The 25,135-nt window shown below is 38.2% G+C and overlaps 1 protein-coding gene across 5 annotated transcripts in view; it reads right to left on the bottom strand.

Annotated features, from left to right (window-relative positions):
- Positions 1–3,689: 3,689 nt before the first annotated feature.
- The window catches only part of LPGAT1 (lysophosphatidylglycerol acyltransferase 1), an 88,914-nt gene continuing 67,468 nt past the window's right edge, over positions 3,690–25,135 (bottom strand). For 4 of the 5 annotated variants that reach the window (XM_033199565.1, XM_033199563.1, XM_033199567.1 and 1 more), the window contains 2 exons: positions 9,678–9,784; positions 4,274–8,747 (listed from right to left, as the gene is read on the bottom strand). In XM_033199565.1, the coding sequence (XP_033055456.1) occupies positions 8,596–8,747; positions 9,678–9,784 (259 nt within the window). In that variant the 3' untranslated portion in view covers positions 4,274–8,595. Of the gene's footprint in view, positions 8,748–9,677; positions 9,785–25,135 lie in introns of all 5 variants that reach the window. The other variant, XM_033199564.1, reaches the window with a different exon arrangement.

Raw genomic sequence — 25,135 nt, forward strand, 5'->3', positions numbered from 1 at the left:
GGTTTCGGGGTTATTAAAATTGAGGATAAGGATGTTATGGAAGCTTTAGCTTCTAGATCTATCACCCTTTTAACAAGTATACTTGTTCCTTTAGAGTTAACTCTTATTTATGAAATACATAAATCTGAACCAAAGCAATATGCCATTTTGGGGAAAATACATGAATGCAAATAAAAGAAAGCTGGTTCTAGTCCCCACAATTCTACTAAGTAGCCATCTGATGCTACCAGCAATGTACCAAAATTGTATCAGAATGAAATCTGCAACCCAAAACAAGGTGACTACTTGCTCTGAAATTCTAAGGGCCAATGAATCATGCATCAATCAGTGCCAAAAATAATATAAAGATTATGTCCAAACAAAACCTCTATTCTTTTAGCTAGGTGTCCATTTGATTAATGTGACTTATATGTATGAGGGATGGATCAACAAATCTAATCCTCTTAAAGCATTTAGGAACTCAAAATATTTCTAACTAATGGAAATTATGGGCAAGCCTGCCAAAGGGCAAGAACTCTTTTAGACCCATCTAGTGTTCTTTATTCAAATAGCTTAGGAATTTTTTTTTTTTTAACTGTGGTAGCTGATCTTCAAAGACAGCTCCCAATGAAACATGCCTCTCAGTATTTGATAGTATTCTATCCATTTATAGACCTTCCCACATTGAATCCGGACTGGCTCTGTGACATATTAACTAAAGGAATGTAGCACCAAAAGTGACTCTGTGCCAGTTTTGAACCTATGCCATAAGAAGCCTTGGTACCTTCTACTTCTGTGAGTTCTGAGCTGCCATTGCTGTCACTGTCCCACACTAAATATATCAGAATTCAATACAGCCAATGCAGGCCCAAATGCATCATTTCTGATGCCATCCTTTGTCCTTACTGAAACATGCATAAATCAGAGAAAGACAAAAAGCCTGATTGTGGGCTAAGATTCCTTGATTGAAAGAAGCTTCTGTGTCATCAATATTTTGAATTGTCCCTTTGTCACCCTGGAGGGGTATCCCTACTGGCTAAGGTATGCCTTTGCCTTTCCTCAGTAAAGTGGGCAATTATCTGAAATGGGAGGTGGGATCTTTTACAGGTGAGTCCCCAGGGAAGGCACTCTTAGGTCAGAGTTCTCATGGAAGTTGATTTCTTCCTTGGAAATCTTTGTGTATCAAGGATGTGTGTACCTGTTTGTGGACAGCAGCCTCTGGTCTTCCTTTTGTCTTCTAACACTCCTGGCTTCCTCTTCCTAGCACTCCAAGTTCTTCTGATCTCTCCACTTCTAGGTACCTATTTGCGTTTCCCTCAAATGTCCATCAGCTGGTCCTGATACAGTGTCCACTGGTAAGAAACTGAAGGTAAGACCCCTTTCAGGGAGTTTTTCCATCAAAAACGAAACAAAGGAATAAAGATGCAACCACTGATATTTTAAGGGAAGTATCCTAGTGCCAGGTTTTTTTCAATGACACCACACAGACAGCTGCTACAATCAAAGAATGGCTGAGTGTTCTCTTGCCTCGGGTAAGTGAACAGTGAGAACTTTACCATCTCCATCTCCAGTACTCCCACACCCAAAAGGCAAAAAGTATTCCAGAGTGGGGCACTAAAATCTTTCCAGGGAAAAACTCAGAAATGAGCTCTGTGATATGCTCCCTGCTCACCAGTAGAAAACATTGTTCCAGTTTCTTCCTTTGTACCTACTAGAGAGTGCTTTTCTGATTATGAAAGGGGCCCATCTCATTTCCAGCGGTTAGCCAACCCTCCTCCCACGTTCCATGTGTGTGCCTGTTTCTATGTGATCTGAACTGTTGAGACTTGGTTTATGTTACTCAAGCCTCTAAGAGTTAAGAACAAGGTTACCCAGATCCTGAGAGGTAAAAATTTATTGATTTCTATCATATCAGCATGTTATGATATGGTCACGCCCGCTCATACAGCTGACTTCTTAGAGCCAAAAGAGAATTTTTTTCCTTTTAAAAATACAGTTGTTCAGCAGGAAAAAACATTTTAAAAACAAGCATTTTCATATTAAGTGGAAATTAAAAACAATGGCTCCCCCCCCCCCCCCCCCCCAACTCATGAGGAATAGGGCTGGTCAGCAATAGATCTCTGAGTGCCTCCAATTTGTTTTCAGGCCTCTGTCCCCAGTCTGTTCCTTGTCTTCCACAGAAAGTAGTTCCAGGGGAAAAAGAAATTAGAATCTCACCAAAACAGCAGCCTAAATACAGATAGAAAAATAAGAGGTAGACACAACTGTAACGATTTAACTCATTTGGTAGATTGTGCAAGATATTTTAATATTTAAAATTTTCAGTGGGATCAAATAAGGTCTACAAATACCTAAACAATTGATGTTTTAAATGCTAACATCTTAGAGATGCCTATACCACAGTTTACTTAGCTTTGAGAAATGAAAGTATAAAGCCGACTTTAGAAATATGCAAGCTTCCCATGTATTTCAGTAAACGTTTTCTTTCTATCACATTCTTCAAAATCAAAAGTTCGCTGTGTAGGACTGACATTAATGCTTTTCCTACCCCCTTTTTTTTTTTTTTTGAGACGGAGTCTTGCTCTGTCGCCCGGGCTGGAGTGCAGTGGCCAGATCTCAGCTCACTGCAAGCTCCGCCTCCCGGGTTCACGCCATTCTCCTGCCTCAGCCTCCCAAGTAGCTGGGACTACAGGCGCCCGCCACGTCGCTCGGCTAGTTTTTTGTATTTTTAGTAGAGACGGGGTTTCATTGTGTTGGCCAGGATGGTCTCCATCTCCTGACCTCGTGATCCTCCCGTCTCAGCCTCCCAAAGTGCTGGGATTACAGGCTTGAGCCACCGCGCCCGGCTTTCCTACCCTTTAAAGCCCTTGCCAGGGTCAGTGATAGGAATTTCCTGAGTTCAGCAAGTACATTAACTATGAGAAGTTTATTCAACACTAATAGTTAAGAAAAAAATGATGGGGCAGTGGTGTGCTGGATACAGCCCCTACTGGCTCCCAAGAGCCAATGGTTACATTTTAGAATTTTGCCTGCAGTTGTTAAGCACTGGTTATTAAAATGGAATCATATAAATTTACAACTAATGTTAAAGCTAAAAGTGGTTTCGGCTTAATAAGTCTAATACGTACTATGGTAAGAAACAGTGTTAACAGTAGAGCACATATCAGATTGAATGACAATAAATTCATTGGGAAATGAGTTAGATTAGGACAGTCTGCTGTTTTTCAAATCATGGTTGAAATACAATCAATCATAGGTTGACTGTAGTAGTTCAGCAAAAAGCAATTAAGCATCCTTTTAAAAAAGCATTTTAGTTCTTTCCTGAGCAACTAAGTATACTGTGAGAATCAATTGGCTATATGGGATTTACAATAAAGTATTTATATCTTATTGTTAATTGTGTTATATGTTCTTGCTATCAGCAAAATTTATAACAAACATGTATAGCTGAATACATAATTTTTTCCCAGAAGAGTGGACTGCTAAACATTTACCAGCACACCACTGGATTGGAGAATGGGGAGAAAGGGGGAAATATTTTTAAACCAAAGAAGGAAGTCTGATGTTTTTTCATTTGGTTTTTCAGTTTGCTTGCAGCATCCAACTGCCACAGTGAGCTTTAAGTACCTGCCTGCAGATGTTAATGCCCAAATAGCTCTGGTAAAACACACATGCCCCCTCCCCACTACTAAGAATTAAAAGCACTTTACTTGAAAAAAATCAACTTTATTTTTTCTAGGTTTAAAAAAAATAGAACCAGCTATTAGTTTTTGTTGAGAAAATGCTTCTTTTGGTGTTCACATCTAAACTTCTGAAAGGTGATCTGGTTACTAAAATCACCCCAAATGCATTCATAAACCAGATCCACGTGTGACCAGCCCTTTACAAAAATTAATTACAGTTGCCACAGCCTTTACATTCATTCTTATCACACGTTACAACATGCAGATAACACAAAGAAAGGTCAACAAGCTGAAGTAAACATTACAGCATCAGGAAAATGAAAACTCATCTGTATAAAATAAATATAATTTTGTAATAATTGTAAAGAAAATGAAAGCACTTATTAAAAATAATGGCAGTTGAATGTATAACTGTGTCATCACCCAATCATAAAATAAGTTACTGTAAAATGCATAGACTCCTTACATGTAAAGAATGTGTGCATCACAGTCATGTGTTCAACAGTTTTACACAATAAAAATAAAGCCATTCAAGATATGTGTGCATACTTTGCAACTAGAATACACTTAAAAAACATTTGCTCTTTAAACTGTCTTAAAAAAATATTAAATGTAAAAACCCTCAGATGGAAATTTTGCAGAAAAACCCATATTTTATCTTCCATATGGCTACAGTCACCCTTCCCCAACAGTTCAGCACCCTCAGCTTATTCCCAGGGTCCAGTTCCTAATTGTTGGGGAGTGGTGCAAAATGATTACAATAAAGCACCAACCAATGACTGCTCCAGAGAATACCCAGCCCTTCTGTGATCTGGAAATCTCTAACTTAGATGGTTTTGGTCCCAAACATATTAGTCTCTACCCCTCCTGCTGCCCACTGCTGCTTTTGACTTTGTTCTTCATGTTAACAGATATAAGGCTCATAGCACTGCAGAGCAAAAAAACCTAACAAACCATTTTTATCCATCCTCTGTGGACCAGAGCTGAACACACTCATAATGGTAACTCTGGAGTGAAGTCCTGTGTAATGACTTCAAAAAAAAAAACAAAAAAACAATTAACTCTTCCTACTCAGTAGTGCAAATAAAACATTTTCTTTTCAAATATAAAAATAATCCAAGAAGACTATCCATGATTAAAGGCTACTCTGTATGATTAACCAGGTCCAACTAGTTCAGAAGAGTCTTTAGGGAAGTGATTGTCAAAAAACACTCAGACAAATCCACAAGAAGTGAGCAACATGAGCAAAGAATGAAGAGGCATTCTTAACATGAATCCAAGATAGCAACGCTAGAATAATGTTCCCAGGTTTACATTTGGTGATTTCAGATTTCATTTTCATAAAAAGACTTGAGAACAAAGCCAATACTGTCAACTATTGACTATTCAGGGATGCTTTTCTAACCCATAGATTATTCAGGCTTCTGTATTTACTCTTCCTGATAGCTGTTTGTCTTTCCATATAATTTCACTACTCATTAACACAGTCATAAATATATAGGCAAAAAACCCCTAAGAAACAACTTAAACCATTTAATTAGTAAGCATTCCTAGAAAAAAATAAGTCTGATGAGAATAAGAATTCAAGCTCTTAAATAAAAGTAATTTTTGATTTACCTATCATTTATTACCAGATTATCTATCCAGAAATTAATTAATCTAGTAATCCTTCCTTTACAGTGGAAAGTTAAGGATTGGCTGTAATATTAAAGACTAATATGACAGATCTGAACTCACAGCTATCTTCTTTTTTAATATACTTTTGGAATCCTCAATGAATTTGTTTGCTTACCCAACACATTATTTTCCCTTCTGTAATTTTTCTTTACCTTCCGTTACTTATAGGTCTCTCTGCCATTTAAGTATAGTTCACCACCAATAATTGTTTCTGAAGTTAAGGGTGACCTGCTGGCTTGGTCACTTTTGTAGTGACTGGACCTGCCTGTGGTCATGCAGATCTCCATCATTGTAACTCATCAATACCAAGATTCCAGTAATGGATTCTCAACCTTGTCTGCCGTGGGAATCTAGGCAGTCTAGCCAAGACCAAGAAGAGCTGAGCTTCTACAAGCTACTGATATAAAACTGGCATAGTTTTATTTTCTTTCCTCTTGACAAAATATATACACTTTAAACGTCCTTTCATCTCCCTTCACAAAGTACAAATCAGGAATTTTTCTTCAGTTTTGTACAGTGGCATATTGCTGCTTCCCCAAATTGCCATATAAGAACACTGATTCTCTCTTTACCTTCTCTAGTGCAAGCAGAAGAACTCCAGTTACTGATAAGGAAAGCACTACCAATGCTTTCAAACATATTTTGCAAACAGAAGAGAGAGAACATGTTAAATAATCAAAGAGGGATAGGGCACATCAAATACACATCTATTTACAACTCACAGAAATATTTTCAAAAATTAACTCACATATCTATTGGTATTTGCCACCCTGGAGACTGTGAAAATGATACTGCACTTGAAAAGTAAAGCATCTTATAGGATAGTTTAATGTGTACAGTATATTTAACAATATCATGTTCCTTTGGAGCACAGTGATGTCAAAAGTGGCCCTCAGCCACATTTATGTATGCATGTTCGCATTTATTTTTGGATAGGAGAACTGGTCACTCTACCCTGTGGCTTGCTGTAGCAATGAGGAAAGGGTCTGTCAGCTAGGACTGTGCACGCTGTATTTGACAGTGAGCAACCTCTCCCCCAGATGGTTGACTAATCCCTCAAGTGAACAATTTCATTTCATCCAGTAATTTAGTGGTGCTTGCTGGGCCTCAAACAGAAGCATCATTAAGCTTCTATTGGGCTTTCTGTCATCATCCATACCTCTAAATTGAGATTGGTTTCACTTACTCACTGTCACTGTAGAACACATAATGAAATGCTTAGATTTCAAAAAAATTGGATTTTATAACAACCAGTCCCCAAACCAAACACATTAACACTGTCTTCTGCATTTTACCAGTGGTAGTATAATATTCAGTGAGGTATTTCAGTTAATGCATCATTCTCTTTCACATACGCACTGAGCTATCCTAAATATGAAGCTGCTCTGGGCTTGTATTTGGTGTCGCTTTACCTTTCCCACATAACTGGGGAAAACTCATATCTTCTCTGTTTTTTTGGTTTATTTTAAAATAGAAAACATTAACTGTTTTTTGTTTTATAGCCTACTTCTCAAAATTGTTATTTGTGTGATTAGTGACAACGGGGGAATCTACAACGCTCATATCACAGTAAACTATCACTGACTTACTAGGATCTTAATAGTCTTACAATCCCAAACAAAAACCCTCCTCATCTTACTGATGCAGTACCAGCACTTTTAGAGAAGGGTGTGGTTCTCTTATGAGGTAAATTGTACAAACATAGCAACGTATTCCTAAAAAATGTTTTCTAGAAATAGAAACTTGACTTTACCCTCTTCAAAAGCAACTGGAGGCTGGGCGAGGTGGCCCATGCCTCTAATCCCAGCATTTTGGGAGGCCGGGGCAGGTGGATCACCTGAGGTCAGGAGTTCGAGGTCAGCCTGGCCAACACGGTGAAACCCCATCTCTACTAAAAGTTCAAAAATTAGCAGGGCACGATGGTGGGTGTCTGTAGTCCCAGCCACTTGGGAGGCTGAGGCAGGAGAATTGCTTGAACCCGGGAGGCAGAGACTGCAGTGAGCTGAGATCACACCACTGCACTACAGCCTGGGCGACAGAGTAAGACTGTCTTAAAAAAAAAAAAAAAAAAAAAAAAAAAAGAAAAAGCAACTGGAAGTGATTAGGGGAGCTTTTTGTGCTGGTCTCTTTCCTAATTACACTCACCCTGACAGGGGCAGCTCCTTGATGTGATGATTCAACAGACCACTGTCTGCACAGGTCCTCGGGGTGCCATAGGAGAACCTGTCACCATTATAAGCCACTAGCTCTTATTTTTCTATAAACTAGCCTATTTCCCCTTAAATTGATCATTTAAATGTTCTATATTAATTTGTTTCAACCATCCCCAAATGCATTTAGTGCCAATGTCAAAATGGAAAAAATAAAGCCTCTGAACAACAGAGGCGTCACGTCAGGGTGGTGTCCAAGGCAGGATGGTCCTGGAGAGCATCGGCAGGCAAATAAACACACAGTGACAAGACAGTTCTCGAGAACCTCACACACTACTATGCTCCCATTTGTTTTCAGGCTGTATTACTAATTCTTTGCTATATCTGCATCTCAAAAAAGTGCATTTTGTAAAATTATCAATTTATGATATGCCTCTGATACAAAATGAGAAATCAGATAAGGAAAAGCACGAGTGCATGTAAACACAGTGTTGGATCGAGCTAGCCTTTGTAAAGAAAACATCCAGTACCAGAAGGGGTCCAGTGGACACTGCTTTTCCCCCACACAGAATGCCAACAATGTACCTCAGTTAGCTGTTGAAGACTGGAGTTTGTTACTGCAAATGACAGGGAAAGAGCTGTTCGTGAGGTGCCAATCAGCTCCCCTCAAGGTTACTGAGTTGGTGGAAATGTGGGCGTTCTAGAGTACTGCCCTAATATAGACTACAGGTAAGAGGGATGAATATAACTTTCTGAGTTTCAACTAAATTGTCAAGTGTAACTGGTGGCAACAGAATTTCTCTCAGATAGTCTTCTAGGATGATTTTATGACTTCCTCTTCTCCAAATGTGATGTTTGCTTAAATATGTGATAGAGTGTATCTTTTTAAAACATGTTCTTAAAATATATTAGCAGGTCATTATATTACTAATCCTCATTTTAGTAGAGTTTTAAAATATCCCAAAGGGGGATAAATATTAATCCATCCATTGAATTTCTTTTGCTTTTTTTTTTAAATATATTCTGATTTGCACATGTAAAATAATGCACACTTTTGAAAGAAAGTCTCAACTCCTATGGTGACCTTGACAAGTCCACGTCAATTCCTAAAACAGGCAATGGTAAAAATACTGAATGATGTTGTACCACATATAGCCTGACAAAAATGCAAAAGACTGTATGAGAAATATCCACATGTTGCTGAGGGTCATCTCCCTGGAAACAGCTTCCTTATGGCCCTTGGAAGGTGGAAAAGCTCCTAAAAGACAAGACAGAAATATTAGCTTGTTTTACTCTGTAGTGGTAGGTCTCCTGGAATAAAAGTTGAATATTAGCTTAACTAGAGTTGTACATGTGTGTGTTAAAGCACCTTCAGTGACCTTCCAGGGCCCCAGAGGAGAGATTTTACTTGAAATACAATTTCCATACTACCTAGCCCCTTCTTGCCTCTGAGCCTTTGCTTTTTCTCTGCCTGTAATGCTCTCCTCCTCCACTTAGTGAATAGCTGACTCATGTGCATCCTTTCCATATCAGAAAAAATACTCCCCTTCCCCCGCTTCCCATCTCTGTTTATTTCCTTCCTGGAACTTTTCCCAATTGGTCATGATCCCGATTCTCTTTCTTTCTGCAGACGTATTTGCCACGTCTCCCACTGGAATATAATCTGCATGAGAACAGGCACTCTAGCTGCCTTGTCTCTGCTGGATCCCTAAAGATTCCCACAGTGGTCAGGACCCAGGATTATATGAGATTGACATGAAATAATTTCTGAAATAGCATACTTTATGCTGATTCCTCTATTTACAAATTGTTTTTTGTCAAAAAAGTAGTTGTATAACACTGACATTATTTTCAAAAGGCAATATGCTTTATGAAATATATCTTAATAATAAAAGAAATACAAAGTAAACAGATGTCTTTAAATTCGTTTCTGGAAAGGAATGCTAGATCACTTCATAGAGCAATATTACCTAAGGTCATCATGATAACACTCTTCAGCATTTCAAATAGTCTTTGTCCTTACTGATAATCCCCAGGGTAAGCTGATTCATGAGGGGATTTGCTTCTCACAAGCAATTTACGGAGTGCATTTTCAAGTTTCAAGATCTAATATGCAAACAGCTTTCTTTAAAAGAGGCTTCCATTATTGTTGCTACAATTTAACAACTATTTAAAGGTTACTGTGTACCTGTTTCATAAAAATGTGATAAGAGGTCTTCTTTTTCAACAAACCGTTGATAGAGCCAAGTGGTAAGGTCATCAGTTTCCAGGGGTACATCTTTAATTGGAAAGATCCTTTTAAGGGTTAGAAGAAAAGAACAAAAACTACTTTAATTCAGAAGTCAAAATTATTCAGAACCACAACTTATGATGAAAAGCTGAATAAAATTGTGTTATCATCTTTTGCTTTAACAAGGGTTGGCTTCTTCAGCTTTTCAGGTATCTTGGTTATTAAAAATTGTTGATTATACAACAGAGTTCATTTATGCATTCATTCAAACATTTACTAGCCTACTGTGTTAGGTCCAGTGTTAGATGCTGAAAACATACTATTAAATTACCTTGTATCTATGAATAACTACAGAGAATAACTATGTCTTCCCATGTTTGTGGGTTTAAGTAGAAATGGTATTTAGAACAGATGAAGCTTTAAAATGCAGTTAAATCAGGATGTTCAGTCATTTAGTTAAATGTCAGGCAATGTTCTTTTGGTGGGAAAGTCTGAGAAGCACAGAGACTCTGCCCAAATTGGTAATATTAGTAGTATCAGAGATATTGCTTTCATGAATGGTTGGGAGTGGCTACTGGAACACTATTCTCAAGATCTGAGACCATGTCCTGACTCACCAGGAAATACTATTGTGATTCGTGATACCCATGGACTGAGAGGGGACAGGCAGCATGAGGACTATGTATTTGCTGACCTTGAAAAATAGTTTTATTTTTTGTTTTCCAATTTAGTAGGGGATTTTATTTTGTCCACTTTATCAAAGGTATAAAGGCACACAGTTTAAAAAGTCAGCAAAAAACATATTTGTATGAAAAATGGGAGTCCTGTCCCTCTTCCCTTCATTTCTGCCCTCCCCAGAATTGATTATCACCTCTTTTAGCTGATTATCTTGGTATTTACCACCATGCTTCTTCTGTTTTAGGCCTTCTCTACTGACTTCCCACTATGGAAGATGAGGATGAAGTTCTTTCCTCTTCCTATTCCCATAACATATGCACATTCTTCCCATCTTCCCAATACAGTTGTAGAGTAATTTCAGTTAGCTCCATATTAGGCATTTGTATTAATATGATCATGTGAATATATTCACTGCTAAGCCACAGAGTAAATCATGGCTACTTTTCCTTTCTTTACCAATTTTTTATTTTCCCTGGATTGAGCAATTATGTATCACTTTTCATTTTGCTTAATTTTCCATGTACATGTAACAAATTCAACCACAAGCTCTCAGGCAATTGTCTGTAATCAATGCTCTAAATCAGGTCTATAAGTTTTTTTTTAAAGGGCCAAACAGAAAATATTCTACGCTTTGCAGGTATGAAAATAAATAAAACTTAAAAGCTATTGGAACCCCTAAAACACTTTAAATCTTGAGAGAGATGTGACCTTGATCTGAGTCACGTAGCATGTAGTTGCAACTTCTGCTTCTCATAGATTAATTCTCCTCCTCATTGTTCTTGTTCTGTAAATGACTAGGAGACACCAAAGATCAGACCTCCTGCCCTTCTAATCTCTGACCTTTGTTATAGATTAACCACCTCCTTTATTGTCCTGTACCTAACTCAGACCAGATGGTACAAAAGACCTCATGATGGTAACACCTTCGGTGTGGAATGCTAAATATACCTTTCCAGAAAGAAAAAGACCACCTTGCCCAATCAGATCACTGTAACTATGCATTAAACCTTATGTAGAAAGGTGTTGAAATTTTGTTAAGCTTCCCTAAACCTTGTCTATATAAACAACCCCAAACTTCTACACTTTGGAATACTGACTTCCGATTTTTGGAATCTATGCTTCCTGGGTGGCTGTTCTCAAGCTTTGTGCTCTAATAATCTCTACATTTGACATATTTCCTGAATCTTATTTAAAGTTGACACAAGCTATACTATCTCTGTCACAACTACTCAATTCTGTCTTTGTAGTATGAAAGCAGCCAGAGACAATGTATAAACAATACACAGTAACTGTGTTCAAATAAAATTTTATTTAAAAAACAGGCAGTGGGCAGGCAGACCTGTGGTCTAAATCCTTCTCCTAAGCAATCCCCTTGCATCAGACATCCTTTCAATTTCACCTTCCTAAAGAAATTTCACGAGACGGGCGGATCACGAGGTCAGGAGATCAAGACCACCCTGGCTAACACGGTGAAACCCCGTCTCTACTAAAAAAAATACAGAAAACTAGCCGGGCGAGGTGGCGGGCGCCTGTAGTCCCAGCTACTCGGGAGGCTGAGGCAGGAGAATGGCGTAAACCCGGGAGGCGGAGCTTGCAGTGAGCTGAGATCCGGCCACTGCACTCCAGCCTGGGCGACAGAGCGAAACTCCGTCTCAACAAAAAAAAAAAAAAAAAAAAAAAAAAAAAAGAAATTTCACCCAGATGCTTCCTGTAGTCTCACATTAGGAGGTCCCTTCACCATTGTCCTGGTGAGTCCCTGCACTCCTAAATCGAACAGAATGTTAACTATACCTCATGTCTTTCTCTTTCACTGATTACTTTTGATGAGGACATCCTTTAGCAGTTTCTTGAGAAAGAGCACTTGAAATCTTGGATGTCTGTCAACGTCTTTTTTCTGTTCTCAAACTTGGTTGATAGTTTGGTTAGATATAGGATTCAAGGTTAAAAATCATTTTCTTCCATCTCTTATCTTTCTGACCTCCTTTCTGGGAGATTTCTTATTTAACTTCTAAATGCTTTATGGCATTTTAATTTCCTTTATTGTATTTTATTTTTATTTTGCTTTTTTGCTTTTTATAAATTAATAAATTGCTCACACTCAGGTCTTTTTAATTTTTAAGAGCTCTTATTGTTCTGTTTCTTTTTTATAGTATGCTATTATTGTTTTATTGTTACAATATCTTATGCTTATAATAAGTTTTTTAAATTATAATGGAAATTTTTAAACATTTGCAAGAGGACAGAAAAAGGTTAATGAACCCCCATGTACTATTAGGAATTCTAGAAGCAGACCTTGCCCTGTGTAGTCTGGTCCTCCATGTCACCTTCTTGTGTTTGCTTTAGTCTTTATCTTTCAAGAGTTCAGGTCTGTTAGATTATTAGTTATCTGACATTCTTCGTTGTTCCATCACATTTACAGATACGGGACTGAATGGCTGATTAAAAGCTCTCAGTTTATGAGTGGAGCCTGTCGCCTGTTTACCCTCACTCAGTATTATCTTCGCCGGACCATTTAAATTGGTATCTTCTCTTAAACTCACCCGCTTCCCCAGAGAAAGATCCTCTGATTTCCTGCTTAGAGAGTGAAGGCCCGATTGCTAGCTTTCCGGTGACCAGTGAAATAAGAGGGCTGGGAATCTTCGAACTCAGTACACTGACATCACTTCACCATGCTGTTTTCATTATGGGACCTCTGCCTCAGTTGTATCTGTTGTTCCTCAGTCCACAGAGCCCCTATTTCCCTCTCCAGAGTAAACCTCCAATGTTTGCCAGGGTAGGGAAAAGTAATTACCCAGCTGTGGGATATAGGGTAGGGGTTGGGGTATCTGCGTTCTTCTTAAACAGATTTCAACCAGTCTTCCCAAGTTTAGTAATGCTTTCAACCTCGTTTCCACAGGTGCTGATGCTGCCAGACTTTTGGAAGTTCTATGGTACAAGGTTGGCTTATGGCTTTCCCACAGTTGGCTTGGGGTTCTGTTATGTTATTTACTGCTCGTTCTTTTTTCCAACTTCCCAACTTTTGCTGCCATTGTCTTTCAGGGTGTTCTCATCCTTGTGGGTTTACACCTTTAAAAACCCATTTAGTGTTATTTTATGGGGGTTTTAGGAGAGCAGGAAGTAGACATGAGTTCAATCTACTATGTCTTCTGAAAAGTTCACCTGTTATTTCTGAAAGATCTAAGATGATTTGCTATCTTTGGCCAGGGCCTACCACTTGTCATTCTTAAAGGGGCCTCCGTTGCTATTTTGGGTTTAGGCAAAATGAATGTTGGTTACTTACTAAGGGTTTGAAAATTATAATGCTGCATACCATCATAAAAACATTTCAGGCCAGGCGTGGCAGCTCACATCTGTAATCCCAGCGCTTTGGGAGGCCGAGGCGGGTGGATCACAAGGTCTGGAGTTCAAGACCAGCCTGGCTAAGATGGTGAAACCCTGTCTCTACTAAAAATACAAAAATTAGCTGGGCATGGCAGGCGCCTGTAATCCCAGCTACTAGGTAGGCTGAGGCAGAGAACTGCTTGAACCCGCGAGGCAGAGGTTGCAGTAAGCCGAGATGGCGCCACTGCACTCTAGCCCGGGTGACAAAGTGAGACTCAGTCTCGAAAAAAAAGGCCTGGCACAGTGGCTCAAGCCTGTAATCCCACCTTTGGGAGGCCAAGGCGGGTGGATCATGACGTCAGGAGATCGAGACCATCCTGGCTAACATGGTGAAACCCTGTCTCTACTAAAAATACAAAAAACTTGGCCGGGCGTGGCGGCGTGCGCCTGTAGTCCTAGTTACTTGAGAGGCTGAGGCAGGAGAATTGCTCAAACCTGGGAGATGAAGGTTGCAGTGAGCTGGGATCTCACCACTGCACTCCAGCCTGGGTGACAGAGCCAGACTCCGTATCAAAAAAATGAACAAACAGCTGGCCGGGCGCGGTGGCTCAAGCCTGTAATCCCAGCACTTTGGGAGGCCGAGGCAGGCGGATCACAAGGTCAGGAGATCGAGACCATCCTGGCTAACACGGTGAAACCCCATCTCTATCACAAATACAAAAATATTAGCCGGGCATGGTGGCGGGTGCCTGTAGTCCCTCAGCTACTCAGGAGGCTGAGGCAGGAGAATGGCGTGAACCTAGGAGGTGGAGCCTGCAGTGAGCCGAGATCGCGCCACTGCACTCCAGCCTGGGCGACAGAGTCAGACTCTGTCTCAAAAAAAACAAAAAACAAAAAAAACAAAAAAACCAAAAGAACCTTTAGTACAATGTTCAATAGAAGTAGTGATAATAAGCATCCTTCTCTTTCATTCTTAATCTCTCAGGGATAAATATTCAACACAATTAAGTGTATTACTTGCTGTAAAATTTGTTAGAGATACCATTAATCAGATTAACCTTAATAGAAGACATTCCCTTCTATTTCCAATTTGCTAAAAGTGTTTTCTTATCATGAATGAGAGTTGCATTTTATTAAAACTTTTTTTATCTATTGAAATGCTTGTGTAATATTTCCCTATATTCTGTTAATACGATGAACTACTTTGATTGATTCGAATTTTAAACCAAACTTTCAATCCTAGGATGTATGCTGTCACTATATAACATTACACATTTTAATATATATTGCTGGATTTTATCTTGCATCTGTAACCATGTAAGAGGTCTGCCTGTAAATTTTCCTCTCTTATAATCTCTTTAGTTCAGGTTTTAGTATCAGTGTTATGCTATCCCAATAAAACAAGCTTAGGAAGTATCCTTTCTTCTTCTATGCTCTGGAAGAGTTGTGTTTAATGTCCTTTTACTATTTTGTTTTATTTTTTTTAGAGAGAGGGTCTTCCTCTGTTGCCCAGGCTGGTTTCAAAGGATTCTCCTTCCACAGTCTCCTGAGTGGCTGGGAATACAGGTGCACATATACCATACCCAGCTCCTCTTTTTAGTAACTGTAAGATTTGTAGTGATATCCCCCTTTTCATTCTTGATATTGGTAATGTAGTTAATAGTGTTTTCAAAGAAACATAATTTTCTGATATTGCTACTTCTACCATATGTTTGCTATTTCAACATTCTGCTTCATTTTCCCTGCTTTCTACTGTAATTGGATTTAATTTGCTTTTCTTTTTCTTATTGAGATAAATATTTAGATTACTGGTTTTTAGTTTTCTTACTTTCTATAATAATATTAGCATTCTAAGGCTATAAATCCTTCCTATGCATAGATTAAGTTACATCTCACAACTTTTGATAGATAATATTTTCATTATCATTCTGCTAACAATATTTTTGAATTTTCATTGTAATCTCTTAATACATAGTAAACATTAAATTCCTCTTATTCTCTACTGATAAACAGTTTCTCATCTTTTCTTATTGGAAACAATGTGGCAACAAATAGCATTATACAAATGTTCATTCATATGTAACTTTAAAGGATAAATTTCCAGAAGTGAAATTGCTATGTCAAAGTCAAATGTAGTAGTAATTTTTAAAAGATATTGCTGTATTACCTTAATAAAGATTGTACCAATTTATATTTTCATTAGCAATTTGTGAGACTGATTCTTATGGAAAGATTTTTAAATTGGAGTATTACCAAGTCAGAAGGCTCTCGTTTAGGTATAGAAGACGGCTAATAGTGTTTCTTAACTAACTGGGCTATGCCTGACGGGAGACGTATTCACGGAAATTCATCCACGAAGTCTCTTTAAGATAGAGATATCAGGCCGGGCGTGATGGCTCACGCCTGTAATCCCAGCACTTTGGGAGGCCGAGGTGGGCAGATCACCTGAGGTAGGGAGATCGAGACCATCCTGGCTAACACAGAGAAACCCCATCTCTACTAAAAATACAAAAAATTAGCCAGGCATGGTGGCACATGCCTGTAATCCCAGCTACTCGGGAGGCTGAGGCAGGAGAATCACTTGAACCCGGGAGGAGGAAGTTGCGGTGAGCTGAGACTGCGTCACTGTACTCCACCCTGGGCAACAAGAGGGAAACTCCGTCACCCTGCCCCTCTCAAAAAAGAAGACAGATATCTTGTGTTTTCATTTCAACATTAATCTTCATTAATAAAAACATTCTGAATCATAAAGTATCTATAATTAAGTACTACCATTGTTTTTTGGTGCCTACATTTATAATAATTTTGGTACAAAGCAGTACTAAAAAGTAAAGGTCCAGAAAAGTAAATGGGTGCATACTTAAAAGCACACTCTATTTTCTCGCCTCTTAAAATTGATGACCTCTGAACTATGTATGCATGGGGCAGACTCCGAGCAGAATAAAGCTCTGCAATTCTAGTTAATACATTACGGTTCTAAACACAAGGGTGCTCAGAGCAACACAAGAGATGTTAACTATTCAGGAAATCTAATGGTTTCTTTCTCTTTCCTCCAATTTAAATGTCCTTAAAAGTCTGGATGTTTAGGAAGGTCAATTAACTTCACCTTGATATTAGAGGCATATCTTAAAATTTAAAAATCAGATTTTTCTTAAGTGAAAGGTATTACAAATTACTGAGTTTTTACTTTTAGATAATTTAATATGGTCTTAACACATTTTTGCAGCCATGTAGCACTTTTAACTATTCACCTCTACCATCCTGAGTAGCAGCCAAATACTTGCATTACTTTTTGCCTCCTAAAACTATTCTATTTCTGCTTTGTTGACACTCATTGTTTAATATAAAAGGCTATGCATGCCACCACTTGCAGGAATCCTCTCACCAAGGGAAAGGATTCTCTAGCTCTTCTTTAAAAAACAAAATAAATTTATCAAAAGCAAATGTCTGCCAATCTGTTATCAGCCAATTCTGGTAGTCTCGGCACCCTTCTCATTAATAACCCATGTCAGACCTGTCATCATATATCATTCTCTTCATGACAAGTATTGGGGTGTGGCAATGGGCTCATAACCAATTAGGGCCAAGGAGATGATAATGAAAGTTCTGTAGGGGCTTCAGGGAAAAGTTTAAGAGGGATTACAAGAAAAATAAAATCTATTTTTTTCTTGTCTTTATCTTCATGGAAGTGTGAGGTCTTACATTTCCTCACAGCTACTGGCTGAGGATGAAACCAATTCAGAGAGGAAAGCAGACCTGGGAGAAACAGAGTTTGAGTCACCAGATTAAGTACATCATCCTGTCCTATTTTCGAAGTCCAGTTATGTGACCTAATAAATTCCCTTATTGTGAAAGTCTGTTTGAATTGGACTTTGAGTTACTTAGAGATACAAATAGTTAGCTTGGCTTTTAAGGTATACCAAAATCTGAACTCAACTTTCAAACCGTATTTCCCAGAGCTTCAATTTATGCATGCATATTACAGACTACTTATTGTTTCCTACACGTGTGCTATACTTCCATAGTTCTGTGTGTTTGTTCATAGTTACTACTGCACAAAATGCCCACCCACCTACCCTTCCCATCTCTACCTACCTAAATTCTATCTACCATCTTCTAAAGCCTAATAGAAATAAAGCCTCCATAAAGTTTCCTCTGGTCTAAGAAGGCCATAGTCCCATTGGTTAGCACAGAATAGGTACTCATTGTAAGACAGATAAAAACTTGTTGAATCATATCAGCTAATACTTGCAGTATGTAATTATTTTATAAGATTAATTTAGTTTCTGTTAATATAAAATCAGGTCTAATCAACTTAAGGATAACTTAGCAAGGGTCATAGGGCTAAAAGAGATCTCAAAATAGTATCTAAAATATCTTTATAAGGAGAAAATTGACATTAAAAATAAAGCTGAATTAAACAGAAGAACATTAAAAACAAGGCTGAATTAAACAGAGGAAGTCTGGGTTTACCAGTTGAATTCACAAAAGAATGCTGGTGAAGTATCTATCGCTTCAATAAGGTTGAACATGGGGGTGGGGATATGTGTTGAAAGAGAACCTACTCCACCATCTGCCCAGACTAGCTGGGATATTCTCTTCTCTTAGGAGACAGCCAGGAGGGCAGACCAAATGCTCCCTCAAGAGCAATCTACTTCTATTACTCTGATTGGTCACCATGGGATTAAAATATTAAAGCGACTAATCCCCTAATATGGTAAAGGATTAAATACATGGAATACCAGTCCTCTTGAAATCAAACAAGAGGAGTGCTTGTGGGATTTAAATAAGTAAACACGTATACACCAGAAATAAACCTTTACAATACCAATAGCTGCCCAAATGAAAAACTAGCTCCTAATTTTCAAGAAATGAACATTCTTATTATCAGTAATTCAGAATGTGCTCTTTTTTTTTTTTTTTTTTTTTTTTTTTTTTTTTTTTGAGACGGAGTCTCGCTCTGTCGCCCAGGCTGGAGTGCAGTGGCCGGATCTCAGCTCACTACAAGCTCCGCCTCCCGGGTTCACGCCATTCTCCTGCCTCAGCCTCCCGCAGAATGTGCTCTTAAATAGAGACTATACTACCAAAATCCAGTCAGATTTAGAAGCACTAGATGAAATTACACTTTCAAAAAAATGTAAAGTAATACTTAGCAGCTGGCACCCCCTATACTGGAGTTGGAGCATTTGAATTTTTATGCCAAGACTCCAAAATGTGAGCTGACAAACAACATGGCTAAACCTTCAATTCAATTATGTCAAGATTGTGTAAGGAACTAAGTACTGAAGGAGATTCTGAAATAAACAGTTCCTGCTTTCAAATAGCTAATCATCTAGCAGAAGGAAAAGAAGAGTAACAACCAGAATATGATAAACACGGTGCGAGGATTTTAGAGAACTACTGTGTGAGTTTAAATAAGGGAATGTGTGTATTTACTTATGGCACAGGACATATAAAAGAGATATGACTTGAATTTGGCCTAAACGAGTAAGAAGAATGCTATGGTTTGAATGTGTTTTGTCTCTGAAACTCATGTTCAAACTTAATCTCCAATGTCAGTATTAAGAGGTGAGGCCTTTAAAAGGTGATTTGGTCATGATTGTTCTGCTTTCATGAATAGATTAATCGATTCATGGATTAATGGATTAATGAGTTATCAAAGGAGGAGGTTAGTTATCACAAGAGTGAGTCTGTTCTAAAAGCCACTTTGGCTCTCAGTGCTCCTCTCTCACCCTGTGATGCTTTCTGCCATGTTATGAAGCAGCACAAGGCTCTCACCAGAAGCCAACCAGATGCAGCCACCTGATCTTAGACTTTCCAGCCTCCAGAACTGTGAGAAAGAAACTTACATTCTTTATAAATTACACAGTCTCAAATATTTTATTAAAGCAATAGAAAATAAACTTAGATATAGGATTTTTTTACTTTGTTAAGTAACACATGCATATAATTTCCAAAAGTCAAAGCATACCACAGGGTAGACAACAAAAAATAATGGCCCTATACTTTCCTTCCTCAGACACTTGTTTCTCAGATACAACCCCTCTCTTTCTTTTGCTACTTACTTCCATATAGATTACAAATGTTTTAATAGTACTATTTCCAGATTATCCTATTTAAAATTTATTTGTTGGTTTCCTATTATGGCAGGTAAGGATTTGACTATCTTAAACCATTGTCCTCTTCTCCTTCAGCTTCCTCCTTCTCCTCTCCTAGGTAATTAAAAATTCCTTCTTGGGCCGGGTGCTGGGGCTCACGCCTGTAATCCCAGCACTTTGGGAGGCCAAGGCAGGCGGATCACCTGAGGTCAGGAGTTCGAGACCAGCCTGGCCAAAATGGTGAAACTCCGTCTCTACTAAAAATACAAAAACTAGCTAGGCATGATGGCACGTGCCTGTAATCCCAGCTACATGGGGGGCTGAGGCAGGAATCACTTGAACCCAGGAGGCAGAGGTTGCAGCAAGCTGAGATCGTGCCACTGCACTGCAGCCTAGGCGACTAGAGAGAGACTCCATCTCAAAAAAAAAAAAAAAATTCCTTCTCAGTGCCAACTCTGTCTTTTGTAACTATGTCTATGATTACACCTATTAGTTTGTGTTCTATTTATTTTCCTATGTGCCTGTTTTGTCTAACAGACTGCACTATTTTCAGCTTTGCACCCAGTGTATAAGTCAGTGCCTAGTCCTTAGTAGGAACTCAGGTTTGCTGAAGAGAATTAAATTACAGTAATCTGTAAGCACAAAACTTTATGTGGTGTCACCTGTAGATAATCATCAATGTTCACGGACACTACCAGGGTTAGTGTGGCAAGAACAACACAGAAATCCAGAAACTACTTGTTACAAAAAATAGATTTATGGACAAAAACAGAAACTATCAAATTTAACATATCAGAATATCTCCCAGCATTCAATTCCCAGAAGTTTTACTTTGAGCCATTATCCTGAGCTAAGCTGCTAGGCCTAATAACATACTATAATGTAATATTTATAGCTTCCCCCTGGAACTATTAGAACAGTTTAAAAAAGAAACCACTCAGTTATCTGAAAATAAATTTCAGAAACTCAGATATAAACTTTTACCTACTTTAATACAGGAAATAAACCAAAGCAGATATTTCCAAAGACTATACAAGTAGCAAACCTAGGGACATACCAGCAGATACTTTTGAGATAGGAAGATGGCAAATACTTAGCACCTAGGCCACTGCTTCCCCTTCTCAGTCAAGGAAAACTGAGCCCTCCTCTTGAGCCTTGTTCCTTGCAACAGTCAAGAGCCCTCAAAATGCCATTTGGAGATATAAACCATGAGATGACATTTTTAGAACTGGAATTTATTATATCTTTATTCATTGTATATCCTTTGAGACACACACTAAGATGCTTAACAAAAGGTTGCTGATTGAGCAGAAGTGAACTCTCCAGTAAGCAAAATCTGACATTGGTTTCTCTGCTTAAGAGACTCACTATTACACTTTTCATGTGTCTAATGATGTTTTTAAACTTTTTATTTTGAAATAATTTCAGACTCAAAGAAAAGTTGTAAAAATAGTATAAAAATTCTCATACGCTTCACCCAGATTCCCCAAATGTTAATATTTCTCACATTTGCTTTACTTTATCATTCTCTCTATCCATATCTATCTTTTCTGTCATTTTTTCACTCAAATTTTGAGAATAAGTTAAATGAAAAGGTTAGACAAAAAGATCTAGGTAGTCTTTCCATTTCTCAGATTCAATAACTAAGTAAAAGATAAACAGCAATTATCAGTGAGAATTATGTTTAACCATTGTTCAATTAAAATTAAAACCCTAGGAATTTTTGTATTTGGGGGCATAATATTTCCACAAAACTGTATTAGAAAATAAGAGGTATTTTTGGAATAACAATGGCACTTTGCTAGACCTTAAGGAGATCTAAAAGTGAAAAAGACATGGTGAACCCCCAAAGAGTCAAGGAGGTGGGGAGAGAATTCTTTATTTCCAATGTTTACTTCCAGTTACTTACCAAATTACAACCTTTTCAAAATCATATTATGTCCACATTCATCTACTGATAATATCCCAGTAAATTAGCTTTATCTGTTATTATTTTAGTTCTATGTGTATAGGTTGATTTTTGATATCTGGCCTAAGTCTAGACTGGGCTAAGTCTAGATAGCTGGTAAAACATTATTTCTAGGTGTGTTTGTGTGGGTGTTTCTGGAAGAGATTAGCATCTTAATTGATGAACTGAGTAAAGTGGATGCTCCCTACCCCCGTGTGGGAGGGCATCATTTAATCCATTGAGGGCCCAAAGAGAACAAAAAGGTGGAGGAAGGGCAAATTTACTCTCTCTGCTTGAGCTGGGCCATCCATCTTCTCCTCCCCTTCAACATCAGTGCTCCTGGTTCCTGGCCTTTCAGACTGAGACTGCGACTTACAGAGTTAGTACCCCAATTCTCAAGGCCTTTCGACATGGACCAGGACTTACACCAGCAGCTTCCCAGTTCTTGGGCTTTCAGACTTAGACTAGAACTGACAACATTGGCTCCCTTGGTTCTCAGTCCTTCAGGCCTGGACCGGAATGACACCACTGGCTTTCCGAGGCCTCCAGCTTACAGACAGCAGACTGTGGGACTTCTCAGCAGCCATAATCACATGAGCCAATTTCTCATAATAAATCTCTTTCTATGTATCTTTATACAGATGATCCTTGACTTACAATGGGGTTACATTGTGATAAACCCACTGTAAGTCAAAAATGCATTTAATATGCCTAACTACTGAACATCATAGCTTAGCCTAGCATACCTTAAATGTGCTGAGAACACTTACATTAGACTACAGTTGGGCAATCATCTAACACAAAGCCTATTCTATAATAAAGTGTTTAACTTCACACAGATGGGCATTTTGTAGAGATGATGGGAAGTGAAAACACAAAACACAATATCCAAAAAGTACTGGCAACACAGTACACTGTGGAGTATTGGCTGTTTACCCTCATTATCGTGTGGTTGACTGGGAGCTGCCGCTCACTGCCATTGCCCAGTATCTCAAGAAACTATTGTACCGCATATCACTAGCCTGGGAAAAGATCAAAATTCAAGATTCAAACTGTGGTATCCACTGAATATCTATTACTTTCACACCATCATAAAGTCAAAAAAATCATGAAGTTAACTACCGTAAGTCAGGGACCATCTATATGTCCTATTGATTTTGTTTCTATGGAGAACCCGGACTTACTATGGTAACATAAAAAACTTATTTCACGTATACTTTTTCTAAATATCTGAAATTAGGCATATCTTCTAATTAGAGAATGGAAATTTTACCTTATTTGTAATGATGATTCACCTGATTCTTCAACATCATTACAGAAACACAGAATTTGATTCACAATATAGCCAAACCTCAATTGAGACCACTTATTTCATGTCTCCATCCTGAATAGCATCAAACTGAAAAGCTTTTCTGTTTTTTTCTTTTGAGACATAGTCTCACTCTGTTACCCAGGTTGGAATGCAGTGGTGTGATCTTGGCTCACTGCAACCTCTGCCTCCTGGGTTCAAGCGATTCTCCTGCCTCAGCCTCCCAAGTAGCTGAGATTAGAGGCACATGTCACCATGCCCAGCTAATTTTTTTTTTTCTTTTTTTTTCAGTAGAGATGGGATTTCATCATGTTGGCCAGGCTGATCTTGAACTCCTGACCTCAAGTGATCCATCCACTTCAGGCTCCCAAAATGCTGGGATTACAGGCATGAGCCACCATACCCAGCCTGAAAAGTTTTATTAATTGCTTTTAAAGGAAAGGGGGAAAACCTGCTGGTATGGAAAATAAAAACCTTTAGGCAGTGAACATTAATAACAACAGCGAAGCAGAACTAAAAGCTTGTTTAAATTTAATATGTAATTTTCCATTTTCCAATTGGTAGCTCTGAACAGTGGCTGATGGCAAAAAACATACAGACTTTTCTAGGGAAAAGCAGGATATGGAGGCAAAGCAATAATAAACAAGCAATGATAAGAAAAGCAGACAAGAAGAAAATTATTAGATAGCTGAAGTAGAGATGACATTATCAATAATTATCAGCAATGATAGAGAAAAATCCTAGCATAAGAAAAACTAAAGATAGGACACTGTTTCCTTCTACTAGGGGAAAAAAAATGCAACTATTAGCTCAAAAATCTTTAAAGGCAATATTATCATTAGATAAGTAATTTTGGGGCTGGGGCTGAGGGTGGCAAAGACCTGAACATACATCATTATTGTATCCAAGGGTATATACGTTATTTGAGTTACTCACAGTTATTACAAAAAGCTGATCTAAAACTTGGTCCCCAATATGTTGAATAACTGATTGTTACTATATTTATTTTATTTTATTTATTTATTTATTTTGAGACGGAATTTCGCTCTTGTTGCCCAGGCTGGAGTGCAATGGCGCAATCTTGGCTCACCACAACCTCCACCTCCCAGGTTCAAGCGATTCTCCTGCCTCAGCCTCCCAAGTAGCTGGGATTACAGGCATGTGCTACTGCGCCTGGCTAATTTTGTATTTTTAGTAGAGACGGGGTTTCTCCATGTTGGTCAGGTTGGTCTCGAACTCCTGATCTCAGGTGATCCGCCCGCCTCGGCCTCCCAAAGTGCTGGGATTACAGGCATGAGCCACTGTGCCCAGCCTACTATATTAATTTTATTTTACTTTGTTCTTTTATGTCAAAAAATAATTATGTAAATTAAAATCTCTTAAAGCTCAGTTTTAAATTATGGATAAAACACTAGAATATGAAAATCTAGACTATGTAATTTGAGTATTTCAATATCCTTGATTTAAAAGGGAAAAATCTATTTAGTATCTTATTAAATGGTATGCATTTTAAATGTGAACTTATTAAATTTTTATACCTACCAGATGAAAATGCTTTTGTTGCAATTATTCAAATAGTTATTAATCCAAAATCCCAAATTCTGTGGGCAATTTCTTTTTTCAATTAGTTATTTTTAATTGAAGAATACATGCATATTGCAAAAAACACTTAAATAGTACAGTGAAAAGTACGAGTCCCTCCCCAGAGGCACCCACTGTTAACAGCTGAACTCTAACCACATGGCAGTCACTATGCTGCCTGCCCTTTTTTTGTGGGGCGGGGAAAGGAACAGTATTTACCGTTTAGACTTTTGTTTGAAGTGCTGCCTGCCAATTGTGCAATTAAATTATAACCAATGCATTATTACATTGATTTTAAGATGTCTCCCAATTTCAGAGATGTTAATATGTGACAAAACACACATCTCTATTGTGTGGTTTTCAGAGCTTAATTCTGGTATCAATGGTGTGACATTATCTTTATGGAATGGGCTTTGAATACCATTTTTATAACTCTCAAATACAAGAAATATCATTAGAAAATCATCCCAAATCCACTTAA

Source organism: Trachypithecus francoisi, unplaced genomic scaffold (genome assembly GCF_009764315.1).
Source record: "Trachypithecus francoisi isolate TF-2019V2 unplaced genomic scaffold, Tfra_2.0 Lachesis_group5, whole genome shotgun sequence".
NCBI lineage: Eukaryota > Metazoa > Chordata > Mammalia > Primates > Cercopithecidae > Trachypithecus > Trachypithecus francoisi.